Source organism: Lupinus angustifolius, chromosome LG07, assembly GCF_001865875.1.
Source record: "Lupinus angustifolius cultivar Tanjil chromosome LG07, LupAngTanjil_v1.0, whole genome shotgun sequence".
Taxonomy (NCBI): Eukaryota; Viridiplantae; Streptophyta; class Magnoliopsida; order Fabales; family Fabaceae; genus Lupinus; species Lupinus angustifolius.
In genome coordinates, this window is record NC_032015.1 from 16,865,233 (window position 1) to 16,881,777 (window position 16,545).

General features: G+C 29.3%; 1 protein-coding gene across 1 annotated transcript; it reads right to left on the reverse strand.

Annotated features, from left to right (window-relative positions):
• LOC109352491 (nucleolar GTP-binding protein 1) lies at nucleotides 7,895–16,174 on the reverse strand. Its single transcript, XM_019594492.1, has 14 exons — nucleotides 16,064–16,174; nucleotides 15,855–15,979; nucleotides 13,900–14,020; nucleotides 13,736–13,800; nucleotides 13,507–13,620; nucleotides 13,233–13,307; nucleotides 12,937–12,975; nucleotides 12,787–12,858; nucleotides 12,291–12,404; nucleotides 11,216–11,287; nucleotides 11,089–11,125; nucleotides 10,852–10,964; nucleotides 9,478–9,681; nucleotides 7,895–8,367 (listed from the first exon to the last, which is right to left on the reverse strand). Exons 1-14 carry the CDS (start codon nucleotides 16,134–16,136, stop codon nucleotides 8,272–8,274), a joined length of 1,320 nt encoding a protein of 439 aa, XP_019450037.1. The 5' UTR covers nucleotides 16,137–16,174; the 3' UTR covers nucleotides 7,895–8,271.

The following is a 16,545-nucleotide window of genomic DNA, read 5'->3' on the forward strand; positions in this document are numbered from 1 at the left end:
AGAAAGAAGAAAGAGAGAAAGAGTGTTGTTGAAGTGAAGAAAAGGAGAGAAAATGGAAGATGAAGAGTTGTTGCTAAATATGTGAATGTGGCGCCAACTTGGCTTCAGAGAATCAAACTTCTTTAACAGTCCCAAAAATAGTATTTTTCCTTTTCAATGAACCATAAACCATTTATTATTGTTATCTTTTGTCTTTTTTCTCCGTTTTAGTGTTATTTACTTTTCAAAAATATATTTTAGAAAAAAATAGATGGGTTTTGTATAATGTGATTATGTTATTTATCATTTATATTTAATTATTGTTAACTTTTTAAAAATATATTCAAATCAATCGAATGATAAATTATGTAATAATTGCGTATAAATTTTTACACTGATAGATATATACTCTAAATGTTTAGTATAGGAGTGTAATTTCTATGCATTGAAAGTGTAAATATTCATACACAATTCACTATTTATTTGTATTATTTTATTTTAGAGTCAATGATAATAAAATATGAATAGTAAATGATACAAGTGTAAAAATTGTTAGATTGTCATTATATACATTTTTTTCCTCTTATTGCACATATTCACGCTTTTTTTACTACATGATGACCATCTTGTTAGGGAAGTACATCTACTGTCCTACGGTTTGTGTTACTTTAAGTGTTATGAGTTTGTGATTGGTTAAAAAAATTCATAATAATTAAATTTTAACTTAAGTATATTTTTTATGACCAATTATAAACTCATAACACATGGAGTGGTACAAACTAGTTACAAGAATGGTTAGAAGAATAATGTTAGATTAGGATAAACAGTTGGATAAAGATGTTAACTCTAAGATTCAAAAATAATATTACGTTTGTTTAATTTAATCCAAAAACAGTAAATTAATATTGATAATTCACCTATTTATAAAATTATGTGTACCCGTAAAGAAAAAAAAAAGGTATGCATCAATAATATATGAGTTTTATATGTTTTCACTTTATCATTTACCATTCATATTTAATCAGCATTGACTTTTTAAAAAGTAATCAAAATAAATAATGGATAATATAATGACTATATAAATATTTATATTGTCTATAAGTATTACACTTCGCAAAATATGTATTTTTGATTCTAATGTCAGCTAAGCTTTTTTTAAGTAAATTAAAGTGCCTTTCAAGACATTAAAATTTTGATATGGTAAAGTTAGTTTCTATCAGCAATTTATTTTCATTGTCTCCTAGCACTATGTAAAATTTTAGCTAGATGATTAAACAATATCGGTTTTATCATTTATCATTCATTTTTAATCATCATTATTAACTTCAAAAAAATAATACAAATGAATGATGTATTAACTCTATATAAATCTTTACTATAATATATATATATATATATATATTACACCCTAAACAATAACATGATCAATGTCAAGAGGAAAGGACATTCACTTTTTTTTTTTAATATTTTCATGAATTGTAAAAAGAATAACTATGTTTTGAATTTTCACTAGCAACCTAACAATAACCTATAATATTAACATAATGTACCATTTTGTTTACATTATACATAACTAAAGCATGCAATTAAAAATAAGGAGGTTAAACTTAATATATTTTAAAATATTTATTTTAAAAAAAAAATAATGTGTATATATATTAAAGTTTTATTAATATAGTCCAGGAAATTTTATTAGCTAATTGTACATGATATAAACTTTAGAAGTTCAAACTTCAAACTATGTCAGGACAATAAACATTTATGTTTTGTTTTGAACACATAATGGATGTAAGATAGCATGTGATATAATTCTGAGACAAATTGTTGGCTATAGAGTGATAATTAAGTAAACTCCTCTAAAAATGTTAACTCCAACATTCAAATCCCGAAATGGCTAAATTCGAGTTTAATTTTGCCATGGCATTGGTTAAAAATAGCTAATTACGTTATAAATGGAAAGTTCATTTCCTCTAATAATAAGTTTAAAAAATTCACTTCACATTTTGATTATCAATTATAGGAAAATCTAATGGTTTAAATTTTCTCATTAATTTAAACCATTGGATTCTCTAAAATTGATGACTAAAATATGGTTTAAAATTTTTAAACTTGCACATGTAGTAGATTCCCTCCAAAAAAATCTTTAATAGCTAATTTTCCTTTTCTACCAGGAATGTAGACCAGAAGAATTGAGATAGGTTTAATTTGTCTAATCTGACTCAATATTTTTGTAAGACTATTTCCTTATAACTAACACTAATGTAATTGGAACTATGTCTTTTGTTTTATAATATGTGTCATTCCATTTATCATAAGTTATAATTGGTTAAAAAAGTATTTATATTAAAAATTTAATTATTAAATATTTTGTTGATCAATTACGACTTATAATAGAGTGACATATATTATGTACCATATCATAACCATGTATAGTGTTTGAAATGAAAGATATATTTCATAAGTTTTGGGCAGATGTTGCAAATGCAACAGCCCAGACGCCATCTTTATATACTAATATAAAGGGAAAACATAAAATAATTACTTATCGAGTATTTCATATTTTTCTATTTTATTTTTTATAACTTCTAATTTCATGTCTATAAATACTAATATTAATAAACATAAAATAATATTTTATGGTTCTCTATTTTAACTTTTATAACTTATAATTTCATGTTTATATAAATTTCTATAATATATCTATTTATATCTATACTATTAATAAAGCCAAACAAATAATAATCATCACCATAATATAATTTTTATATTTTAAATTTATTTTCTGTAATATTTCTCATTAATAATTAATATAAACTTCTACATTACTTCCATTGTTTTCATTTTTATATTAATATATCATTTATCTTTCATACACTCTCTTATTTATATTTTCATTCTCTACTGAATTCATATATTACATTTTTTATATTTAAATTTTTTTATTAAATAGTATAACATGAAGCTGATACATTATATATTAGAAAAAATACGAGTGTGAGTCAATCGGCAAGGAGTGCGGTCGAAATGCTAGTGATAATAAAAGACGTATTTTAAAAAAAAATTAAATATATTCATTTTTATGTTTTTAATAAATATGTTTTATTTTTATAGATTCTACATTTCATATCTTACTTCATATTTACTTGATAAACATGATAATAAATACAAGGTAACATAGACAAACTGTTTTTAAACTATATATGTCATCAAAATTTAAAAATCATAAATTAATATTTTATTTAAACTTTAGTATTAAGTTTCGCATAATCTCAAAGAAAAATCAATTATGTTGTAAAACTAAAAATATAAAATTTGAAAACCCTAATAGAACAAAACAAGAAGAAAAATAAAATTAAAGTACATGTTTTATAAATATTAAAAAATTATTGATATAAGCCAAAAACCTTATATGTTACTTGTAGCTAACTAAAAATTATTAAATTTAAAAGAATGCAAACTATTAATTTGAGGCCGTTTATAATTTGAACTTGACATACAAACATATTGATTTTTTAATATTCAAACCCTCCATTATTGTTTTTAGACCTTGATATTTTTTAAACACCCATATTTTTCATAATAAATATTTAATCATATTTTCTGTCATATTTTTCTGACCTGCAATTTTGATTCCTTAATTAGTTTTTGCTTCAATTAGTTCCCTAATTTACTTAGGAAACAAATCCAATCTTTATATCACTAACAAATATTAGTTAGATGACAAATCTTTTACATACATAATTAAGTATGGCATAGACTTGACAGGTGATTTGAACCTACTTGACCACTTAGATTTAAAATAAATATTTTATTATGATTTAGGGTTTGGATGAAGGAGAAACTCATCAAACAAACCAAGGCACCCATTCAAAATCAATAAACCTAAACTCATACTCTAACATGGTTGGAATGATTCCTCAATTTAGTCATGATAAAAAAAAGACCAAACTTCAATCATCAAAGATTAGATAAACCAACAAACGTTGGCTTAGTAGTTTAAGGTTCTGTTAGATCTTCAAGTTAACTAAAAGGTCATGCGTTTGATTCCTAGAAGCGACATTTGTTAAGAGGAGCAGTCAGACAACTCAGAAGTGATTACTTCCTTACTCATAGGGTGGAAATACCCTTGGGAGTACTAAAAATGGGTCAACTAAATGAATATTTTCCAAGAAAAATGAAATTTAAGGTCATGGTTAATGTAATATAGAATCATGGTTTAAGAAACACTAAGCAAGAAGAGGAGTTAAATGGACATGGAGTTGATTCTTCTATGTCTTGCTATGTGAGGAGATGTAGGCATAGTGAGAAATTAGTGTTTATTGTGTTGGTCCTCATAGCACCAATGACATGCAACCACATTATGGTAGTTATAGTTGCTCTTTACAAATCTTTGGTGGTTGATAATTCAAGGAGAAGGTTAGGAAAATGCCCTCAATCCAACCATAAATCCTAAATATAAAAATTTACGAGTTAAATTTTAGAAAATATAAGGAATAAAAATGAAAATATTGAGAACCATGAAATATACTTTTAAAATAATTAAAGTATTATGTTTTTCTTCATTCTTATCGAAAAATCAAGATTCTCGTATGCCCGCTCAACATTCTCACATTTATAGACTTTTGCTTTAGTTGAAGGAAGCAGTGGAGAAATTGGGTTAATTTTGAGTTTCATCTATGTTATTTTTTGGTATTTATGTTGTAGTATTTGAATAGGACATGTCTTACTATAAAGCACTATATTTATACTTTTTGTGTAAGAAAAGTGTGGAAAGAATATTATAATTATCCGTATATAGGGAAATATTTTTTCAGAGATTGTTTTATGATTTTTCCCTTACATTTTAGGGTTTCTATGTTAAAATAGATTTTCCCTTTTCTTTATTTTGCACGCATTTATTTCCACTACAGATTTTATATATCTATTGGTCTATTTTAGTGTTAATTGCTACATCCCAATGTCATTTAATCTAAACTGTGAATTGATCCAAAAGATCAATTATATTATAATAAAAATTTACATTATAAGTAGATAACTTTTAAATTGTTAAAAGTCCTTAATAAAAAACACTTGTTACCTATGATTATATCTATATATTGTAACTCAGTGAACCGAGACAAAAAAAAGAAGTTTCATAGTTTCTTACATGTGAAGATAGCATCAAGCAATAAAAAATAAAAATCAGGCTAGCTTGTGGGTGAACTAGTTTATGAGAGCATATCTTCTGTCCCAGAATGTGTATCATTCTATACAAAATAATATTTCATTTAGATTCTTAAAACTATTCTTCATGTTGGTTAAATACTGTAAATCTAAATCCCAAAACGAGTTCTCATTTTTTCTTTTGTTCATTATTTTTAGATAATAATGTATATCTTTATATCAGGAGATAATTTATCTTCTCTAGCCAGTAAGAATGTGATATGTGTGTTATTTTGTTTATTTTTAAAAATATTTTTATAGAAAATGATGAAATACATGTCATAAAATAACTTATCTCCTTACACCAGGAGATAATACATTCCCTTATTTTTGTTTGATTCCTTATTTTTGCTCAATGTACGAAAGTTGGATGAAATGACTTACCAAGTCCTCACCATACTTTACCACATTTGAAAAATATTTGCTATGTCATCAATGGCCATTAAATTTTGGATTTCATCATAATTGAAGGATTTGATTTTTCTTCTATTGAAAGAAATTAATGGACCACACAAACAAATGATATGAGGTGAAAGTTACACATTAGAAAAGAAAGGACTTTTGTTTATTAAAAAAAATAACATTGCAAATACCAAAAAAGTATGCATAATTCCCTTCATTTGTATTCTTCATTAACTTTGGTAACTGCAGTTGAATTGTTCTCCCATATGCCAAAAATAAAAGTGACACATTTTTAGCAATCTTATAATAGTATGTTTTCATCATAAATGTAAATGCGTCATTCCTCAAAATTATAAATGAATCACAACCTAAAGGAAGTTTACTGTTTTGGAATTGATATTCAATACAGTACTTGAGACAATAGTATTGCTAGAATGAGATATATAGGGATGATAGAAGGTACTCACACACACATATACTAACACATATATATATATATATAAATTTATCTTTTAATTAAATATTTTAGAGTAAGTTACATTGATTTTTCTTTAGTTTTAATGAAATTATTGTATAAATTGCTTATTTTTTATTACTACACAAACCACTCATATATATATATATATATATATTAAATATGACCTTTTAAACAAAAAAGGTGATGAAATGTAGTCAACTTTAATAAAATATGATATATTGTGAAGACAAATACAAATATTATAAGAGTTAATGGTTCTTCATTATTTTTCTTTCGTTATAAAATGTATCAATAATTCTAAGGATATGTTAAATCTTTCTTATACTATATTGTAATGAATAAAAAGTAAAGAACATGTATTCACTCATATTATTTGAACATCTCTTTACAATATAATATATCTAACTTAATTACATTTATCATTTTTTTTGTTCAAAATATTACACTCAAATCTCATGTAGAAGTAGTAGTGTAATATATATACATAAATTAGGAAGTTTATATAGGTGTAAAAAAGGGAGAATAATTTATGTAATTTCATTAAAAGTAAAACAATATGAGTGTAATTTACTCAATATTATATATGTATATTATATTTTTATTATTATGATTTTAAGATTATATGTTGTCAATTTTATTATTATTTTATAGTAAGTTCTAATGATTGGACTATAAATATAAATTTATCATGTACATATATTATTATTCATGTAATAATTATTTTTATATATTGATTATTAAAAATATATAATTAAAATTGAAAACCAAATGACTCATAGATATCCATTACCCACATGGATATCCACAAATAATGTGCATATGGGTAGGAGAAAGCATTATCTGATTCCTTGCCATTCCATGATATCAAACCAAAATTATGTAACTTAGATCTGATAATGTTTAATGATAATTATTTGAATAATGTAAAAACTATGAATTGTTCCAGTAAAAATTTATATGGAATGATAATTAATAACTAATTTGAATGGTAGATAATACAATAACAATGATGATCATTGAAATTATTTGTATTATTAAAATCAATGATAATTAAATAAGAATAACAACATGGCAAACACATATAATGTTTTCCCGTACCCATATATGTACTACTTATGAGTATTCATGTGGGTAATAGATATTCATTAGTGTCCAACAAATTTTTAAGTTTATGTGTATATTTATATATTTTGTAGTAATATATGTATATATATAATAATTATTACATTAATAATAAAATTTATGTACATATTAAGTTAATCATTATATTGCAATCACTAAAACTCATTATATAGTAATAATAAAATATATAATTCAAAATATAACTTATATAAAATATTTAATTAAAAATAATTTATAAATATGTAAACACTTGTGAGTGGGTATTATAATGCATGTTCCCACTCACAAACTATTTTTTTTAACTTCCAAAAGAAAACAATTCTCATTTGGGATATGTAACAAGGTCTAACATTTATCATTATTTACTGAGACTCCATCTAAACTTTTTGGAGGGTGCTTTTTTTAAATAAAAAATCTAGAAATTGAAGTTAGATTTTTGCACTTTATGTTTCATATCAAATGCATTGAAGATATAACTGTTATTTTGACAACACATTAATATTTTAATTCTAATTAAATTTAATCTTAAATGATAACATCAAAAATCATAAAATGTGGTTGTCTCCAAATGTGACGTGTTACATGTGTCCCCATACAAGTTTTTCTCGTCATTTACTTACTATATCTAATATATATATATATATATATATATATTCATACTATTTTGCCTAGAAATTGACAAGCAATGGCACAAGGATTAACAATAAATCCTTAAAGCAAAGAAATCATTTCTGAACAATGGATTTGAGATAATCATGGTTACAACAAATTTTATGTCAGGGTTAGATACACTAGAAAGTTTGAGGGCCAAGAAACAAGCATATATTGTTTCTTCAAGGTCCAATATTGGTCAGAAGAAGAATACTCCACTCAAAAAAACCAACAACCACCTTCATGGAAGATTCAATGTTCAGCTTCTGACCCCTCAAATTACAGGGCAGTAGTGAAGACCATTCAATCAAGCTTTTGCTTAATTTCCTTTTTGAAGTGTGGCCAAAGAGATACTCAGGCTTGTGAAGATCTCAACATTCATACTTTAACATGAAGTTTCTTCACAAGTTTGATGAAACCCAAGAATGTTGTACCTTTTACTTCTCTTGTTTGTTGTTGTTGTCGTTGTCGTCGTCTATAGTTATTATCTTAGCCATCTGCAAATTAAGGAGCTCATGCACTCTATGCTTCAGCTACAGAATAAGAGCAACAAATGTTGTTAGTTAATAGCTTTGGCCACAAGAAAACTCAAATCATTATGCTTATACAACACATTGCTCAAAAAGAAAAATATATATATATATATCAGTAGAAAAATGTAAGGCTGGTCCAATATATTTGGTGCTTCAAATATTAGAGTTTTCTAAAACTGAAACAAAATTTACTCAAGAATATTCATTATCCACTGTCTCCATTTCTCTATTTAATTATCATTATTCATTCACAACCCTTCAATTTATTAGAGTTCATGAAAGCAAAATGGTCTTATTTTCTCATCTCTATTGCCTTGAGCACCAAGTTTTAATTAATGTTAGAACACTTCATGATATCTTAGGAACTGTTTCCTACTTCCATTATATTTACTATTACTAATCTTCTAATTTGGGAAGCAATAACAGTGTCTTATTGTATTAGTGGACTTTGGCTTGTACTAATACTTGACCTAATTATAAGTATAAATAAGCACATATATCATAGTACCTCTGCAGAAAATATTAATAAGGAAGCATGTTTCACTACTAGGAAACAGAATTGGAGAAAAAAATGAACAGACAGGAACTGAAAGATTTTATAAACAAATGATTCCAATTTCTAAATATCCTTTCCTTCCAAATATTGCATGTGGAAAGTATCATGAAATTTATTTGTGACTGAATGTTTTACATCTATTTGATTTGGTAGAGTAGGCTAGTATGCTTTATGGCTCATTTTCTCTTATGCTTCAAACAATCACTTCCTTCACACAGAATGAGTGAGTGTTTAGATTATCTTATTTTTTGGTCAAAATGTAAATAATCAAAGTCCTACTGAAAGACACACTAAGAAACACTACTCTATGTAAGGTGACTCAACTCTACCTATCCTTTTACAGTAATTATTTCTATTCACCGCAATTTTCTTGTTGCACGAGTTGAGCTGTGAAGAACAATGCGTTTAATAAGCCAACATCGACGTAGTCATTATGAAACTACTGAAATCAATTGCAGGAAGTTATTTGAAATCTACTACTTCACTTACTCTTACACATGACCAAATTATTCAATATTCTAGTAAAAATATGTAAATTTAAAACAGATTCTCACCTCATCTAGTCCTTCTTCTGTTTTCACTGATACATTAATAGCTCCATCAGGACCTGATTTCCGGTACTTCTCTAGATCAACTTGTTCGGAAGGTTCATCTGTTGCATAGACCACGGGAGATGACTTCATCAGATCAGATTTGGACACAACATCAAGCCATAGATGTCCAGTAAACCTTTCTCTGATTTCTTTGTATATTGAAAACTGCATAACCAATCATCATCAACTGAATACCTCATCAAAACACAAAATACTACAATTGTTCAAGATTTTTTAAAAGCTAAAACCAAGGAACTTTCAATGGAAGTAATTACAGTAGATTACCAAATGGTGACTGACCTAAGAGTATACAATAGAATCAACAAGCACTTAATTCAAAAACACAATTGAAAGCTCTTCACCAGCAATCTGGCATCTTATTCAGAAGGAGCATGCACTCTAGACAAGCATATAATTCAATACTGATTTGGAGCAAGCCATGACTAATACTTCAACCACTTGAAGGAACTTATGTACGAGCAATATAAAGCTTAACCACTATGGATAGAAGTACACAACGCTTAGCCATCCATAAACCATAAACCACCTTAGCCATCCATAAACCATAAACCACCTTAGTTTAACATGTAAACAGGACAACATCAAGAAAAACTTTAAGCAACACAAGAAGCAAAACATCAAACACTTGGTGTGCAGGCATAAAAAGGAACATTGAACCCGACGATCTATAACACTAGCATCCAAACGATGCCGGAAAACATCATGGAATGTGGGACATGCCACCAAAATCTCAGCAAAACTTGAACTCACTTGCCCAAAATGGACAAAATGCAAACAGGAGGAGCAACTGACTAGAACCAGACCAATTGGTTGCTGCTAAAAACAGAAAATTGACATGCTGAAGAGGGAGGATGGAAGGAAGAATAAAGCATTAGCGGAAACGACATACTTTGAAAGTGGGATGACAACAACGACTAAAAACAAGTTGGAAAGAAAGTGACAACTGGAAAAAAAGCGACATAAGAATTACAAGCCTAAAGTTCCCTCAAGGTGGATATCACGACTCTGATGACATGTTGAAATAATAGTGTTTTACGTAGAGGTAGGAAAAGGAATACCCAAACTAGTAAAATTGTGTCCATACTACTGTAAATGATATGATGTATTACAAAAACATAATACTAACCTCTATTTTACTAATATTAGACTCCTACGAGATCTTAGAAGATTCTAAACTAATCTAAAGTATAATCGATGATAATATGACTATATGAGAGTGAGACATTCTCTCGATATCCTATAAGATAATTTAAAATATTGTGAGATACTTTCATATATTCTAACAGTAACATTTCAGATATCGTAGAAGCACACCTGCTCAGAAGGCGAGGTGCCACACTCCCCAGTGAGGTCATGAACATATAAAACTGCTGTTGGTAGATGAGAAAGTACGGCAAGGGTCAGCTTTTCCAAATTATTCCTGTCGTCTAAATATCCAAACCAGGAAAACATGTTACAAATTTAGGAAAAGGTTATGTTAAAAGTGCATTAGCAAGAATCAGATGGAATTTATTATAAAATAGAAATAAAAACAACTGAAGTGTTAATTACCATCATGCCTCTTTAGCAATCCTGGAGTATCTGTTACCTACAGTCATGCCAGGTAGATAATTACGACTGCCGCATAAGTAACTAAGAAAGGACAAAGCAAATAACAACTCGGGAGAAAATTGTCAACCTGAAACTTCTGGTAGTTGAAAACAATATGACCCATAAGAATTCCTCTTGTCGTGAAGGGATAGTTACAAATCTGAAATGTTATGCAGAAAGGATGAGAAAAAGATTATATGGCTGGTAGAGAATCTATAAACTTCAGTGACTAAGTAGTTCTATATAAGCCTGAAGCAAAATACAGAAAGTTCTTGAAGGAGGGTAATTGATTTGTTGATTGCTGTAACTAGGAATATATATTTTAACTCCTACCGTGCTAAAAACAATTCGAGCATAGTATATTCCATACAAACTAAAATAAAAATAGAGGTTCAGGTTATTCCAAACTAAAAAAAATTCTAGCATAGTATATTCCAAATTGGGAAGTTATTGCCCTTTTTAAAGCATCTACTTCTCGTCTTCGACCATAATTAACTTTTTCCAGAAAGAAGTACATCTATGTCTAAGTCCCAAGGGTTTTCCTTCCTCAAAGAAAAGGTAGGACAGGTCAACCCATGCACTAGCCCTTAAAAATTCACTACTGTTGAAAATGATAATGCTGAACCACAATAAAGAAAAAAAACTTCGAAATGCTGGAGCATCACACATGTATAGGAGATTCTTCAGTAGCATGGTTATTCAAAGTTTTCTAAGGAGTTGCCACACATAGTGGCTTATATATCCCAGGATGGTAGCACAAATCGGTGTATAAAAGAATTTTGGAAGCGTGCATATAATTAGCATATGTCCAGGGTTCATTGTACGTGTTTTAGAAGTCAGTTCCTTTGATTTAGTTTCGGTAATTAAGCATCCTTTGTTATAGCTTGTATTCTTTAATGCAATCTTTTAGTATAGCTGGTCGATAGAGGTTAATTGCATTCTTATTGATATTAACATAGGCCTACTAAATGTCTTCGGAAACCCATAAGAAAGAACTTGAGAGTGACGCCTGAAATGAAGTAGAATTTAACGGAAGTTCGGACTGGTTACCTTTGCAAGATCATTTACTCAATTCAACACCAGTTTTCTCAAAAGCCAAAAATAAAAACGGCATATGTAAGAAGGATTGCAACAAAGAACTTTTCAAAAAATTGACTGCATACCTCAGGCTTGCCAGTAGAGAGTACATGGACCAAAGAAGATTTGCCGACATTAGGAGCACCAACAAGGCAGAGTGTTGAGGTTTCTAAATCAACTACAGGCATTGCCCTCAGAGTCTGTAAATTTATAAGTTGTCAGCTACATGATAAAACTTAAACTGAAATGGCGAGTTAGAGAATACTGAAAACAAAAATTTAAGCTTCAAATGCCGACCAAAGTGTGAACACTGATCTGTGTATTACTTGTATTATGGAGGTATATAAACAAATAAAACTATCACACCTATTCTTCAACAATGTCAAGTAAAATTATATATTCCAAAATATTATGTTTATGGCCTCCAAACTTTATGCATTTTAATAGAGTATATAGCACAATGGCCCCATTATCATGCCTTGACATGGTCATTTATCTTATATAAATGAATAGTCATATGCTACATAAACCAGTTCCATTGAATAATAACACAGGATTTTATATGTCAAAAATGAAGAATACCTTGGCTATTACTAACAAATCATCAACAACTTTTCGTTCTTGCGCAAAAATCTCTTCAATTTTCTTAAGACCCTGCACGTAACATTATGGCATGGAGGGAAAGCTTCAAAAAAAATTAAACCGATGTTCCACATAAGATACACAACTTACCTCAACGAGTCGTTCCTCTGCTTCTCGCTTAGACGTAGACTGTCACATGTTGAAACGATATTAACCATGTTAAGAAAGCAAGGATGCCAAAAGAAATCACCAAAAGCAATAAGATGGTTGTGTACAGGGATATATAGAAATCCATCTGACAGAATTCATTTTCAGCACAAAAAATACTGATAGATCATGCGAAAACTGACAAGGGCAATGTTTCTTGTTTTAAGGATGAAACAGTAGAGACCATAAAAATCATATACAGATCTCTTCAAAAGCAAGACGTAAATTACTGAATAAACCTTAGCACAAATTGAAGCATGTTCCTTTCCAACGGATACTACCCTCTTCCGTAAAGCATCTACCTTTCCTAGCACCTGTTAAACGATTTTAAATCCGCAATTAGAAAACGTCTAAGAGGACAAGTAAATGACTACAGCCATAGAACAAGAATATCTTTTAGCAACCTTTTTAGAATGATAATTACAATTATAATACTACAAATATCTAAAGGAATGTGGCAGTGGAAATTGAGAAACACATTCTCAGCTCTGCAATGCAATTATACTCATATACCTTCTCGTAGTATCCATCTCCAAGAGTCAACTCAATAAGAGAACTTTCATAAGGATGTAGATATGTTTTCTTCGGGAAATTCTCCACATATGTCCTCAAGGGAACAGCAAGTTCCTGACAATAGGCATAATGTTAACAATCGCTACAATCTCTTAATATAAAATAAAAAAATCGAAGCTAAAATAGACATTTTCTCGAAGCATGACACATTGAGAAGTTAGAAACATACTTTCATCAATGCATCAAGTTGCTTTGCGCCCTTGTTTTTCTCTCTTTTCGCAATATTGGAAATTCCTACAGTTTGTGCAAACTAGAAATTAATGTCAATGAAAAGGTTTTAAGAAGTAAACAAATGCCAATATGGAACTAAAGAACATAATTGCATTCAACAACCTTTTGTTGCAGAAACCCTCCTTGCCTTTTTTAGTGCTGATCCAAGAATGTCAATAGATGGCATCACTATAGGCAACTTCTGAAATGCTCCAATAGATTCAATTTTTCTAGATGCTTTTTCCTACAATTTGAATATTTTGATAGTAACCAGTTGTAGATCATTCTTAAAATGCCGCAAAAACACTCATAAAAGGGTGTAACAAAATTGCATATTTAAAAAAATATAGATTGTCGAAATTAAAAGAAAAAAACTATCTGCAAGATAAACACATTACACTTTTCGATCTGACTATATGTATAACAGATAAATTAAAAAAATAAACAAACCAAAGTAGATTAGAAGTAAAAACAGAAGCTGTGAAAATGCAGCAGCATCCTTGAAAGTAAAAGTAAATGGCAATTCAATTGCCCTCCATCAGAACAAAATTTCATAGCAAATGTAACACATGAGCAGAAAGCTTGAAATGACTAACATAGATAAACTAACCATGACATATTGCTAATATAGATGATGCCCCTTTAGTTAACCATGTGCTCTAACTATTTGTAAGCATAAGTATTATTCTATACATAACCTTAATCTTTGTGACCTTTAGGAATTGCACTCCATTGTCCCATTTAGAATATTATCACGGATCATTCCAAGAGGTTGAGCTTGACGCAAAGGTAAGGTTGTTGCTTAGTGACCATGAAGTCATGGGTTCAAGTCCTGGAAACAGCCTCTCTGCTTGTGGGGTAAGGCTGCATACATCTACCCTCCCCAGATCCCACTAGGTGGGAACTTCGTCCGCTGGGCCGCCCTTTTTATCATTAACACTTAATTTCATAAACTTCCAAACAAGAACTCTGAAAAACCATGATAGCAAAAGAGAGGGATACTCTATTTTTGTTTGCACACAAATTCTACGTCAAGCATCTCCGCTGCATGGATTTCTCATTATAATCCCATATTTTCCTAGAACAATCATATATACTGCTTCTTTGGCTCTTCATTGTCAAATTTCTCTATTGACCCCTTTCTATTTAGTATAACGTCCATCTACCACAACACTTACCCCCTTTATTGATCTCCTAATCATATAAAAACAAGAAAGGAGGGAAGACAAAAAAGAAAAAGACGACAACAACAACCAAGTCTTAAAACATTAGGTGAGGTCAACCAGACGGATCAAATGACACCATGGGACCTATCAAAGTTTCAATCAATTCATTTAGAGTGCGGTCTTTTCTAATGGTTTCACTTTCTCCGAAAGTTCTTCGGTCTTCTCAGTGGGGCCTCAATTGCTTTCCTCCTCACATGACAAAACTGCTTGTGGGCTTAAGGCTGGATACATCTACTCTCTCTAGATCCCACTAGGTGGGAGGCTCGTGCACTAGGCCGCCCTTTTAAAGTATGCAATATCAATGACACTTATTCATTGTTCACCAAATTTCCTAAAAGCTTCTTCCAAAGTTCCAAGCTTCATATTTTGAGTAAGCAGCAATAACACACATTGATGGATTAATGATTTATATGTTCTTCACTTTGAAACTATATATTCATGTTAATCTTATGTGTGAATATAGAAAAATAAATGTCTCACCCCTTTTTCCATTGAGACTTTAAAAGTAGAGAAGTAAAAATGAATTATAAATAATAACTTAACAAGGCATATTAAATCCAAATACCAACAACTCATTGGTCTAGTAGTGTAAGTAAGGTCCCCTTAGATCCCAGAAAGACTAAAAGGTGAAGAGTTCGATTCCTATGAGCTACACTTGTTGGGGGACAACTACTAATCCCGAAAGGGATTATTTCTTTACCCGTAGAATGAGGGGATACCCCGGTAATACCCAAAAAAATCCAAATCCATTAATACTCCCTATGACCATTTTTATGAGTGAAAATAGAGTGGTTAACCCAAATGCTTCAAGATTATTATAGGGTAAATGAAAGTTAAGAAACTAATACATACCACTATATTATTTTCTTTTTCTTGCAGCAAAGTTGGATGATAGCTTCCATTAGCAACTTCATAAGAACTGCTTTGAATCATCTTACAGAAGCAGATAAAAGGAAGCATTTTTGCATTGGATTTACCTGCATTGTGTCAATGAAAAAGTAGTTAATTGAAGTGAAAATGAAGTGAAGAAAGGTGAATGGAATATGATGAAGAAAATGAACCTTTGGAAGATGAGAAGAGTAAAGTGGTAGAAGGAATATGAGCTTTGAGGAAAAGGGTAGAAGGAAGTTTCATTGTTATGGTTCTTCTCAGTTTGGAGATTGAACAAGTTTGTGTTCTGAAACTCGTGTTCTGTTTTGTTATTGTATTTAAGGTTTAAGGCTTAGGATATGTTTCAAGAAGAAGATAGTTGCGGCCCACATAGGTGAGACTTGATTTTTATTTTATAAATTTATAAACTAGTATTTGCCCTAAGGATAATAGATTTTTCACAAATATCAAAACAAAAATCAACTGAATTTTATATAATTTAATATTTTGGAATTTAAATATATTTGGTAAATAATGTTAATAAAAATAATGAGTAATTTACTGAGTTTATTTATTTAATTATAACATTACATTAATAATATACATATAATCTAAAAGTCGTTATTAAATACTAATATATTATTTATATTAAAATATCTGAGCCCCCGACGGG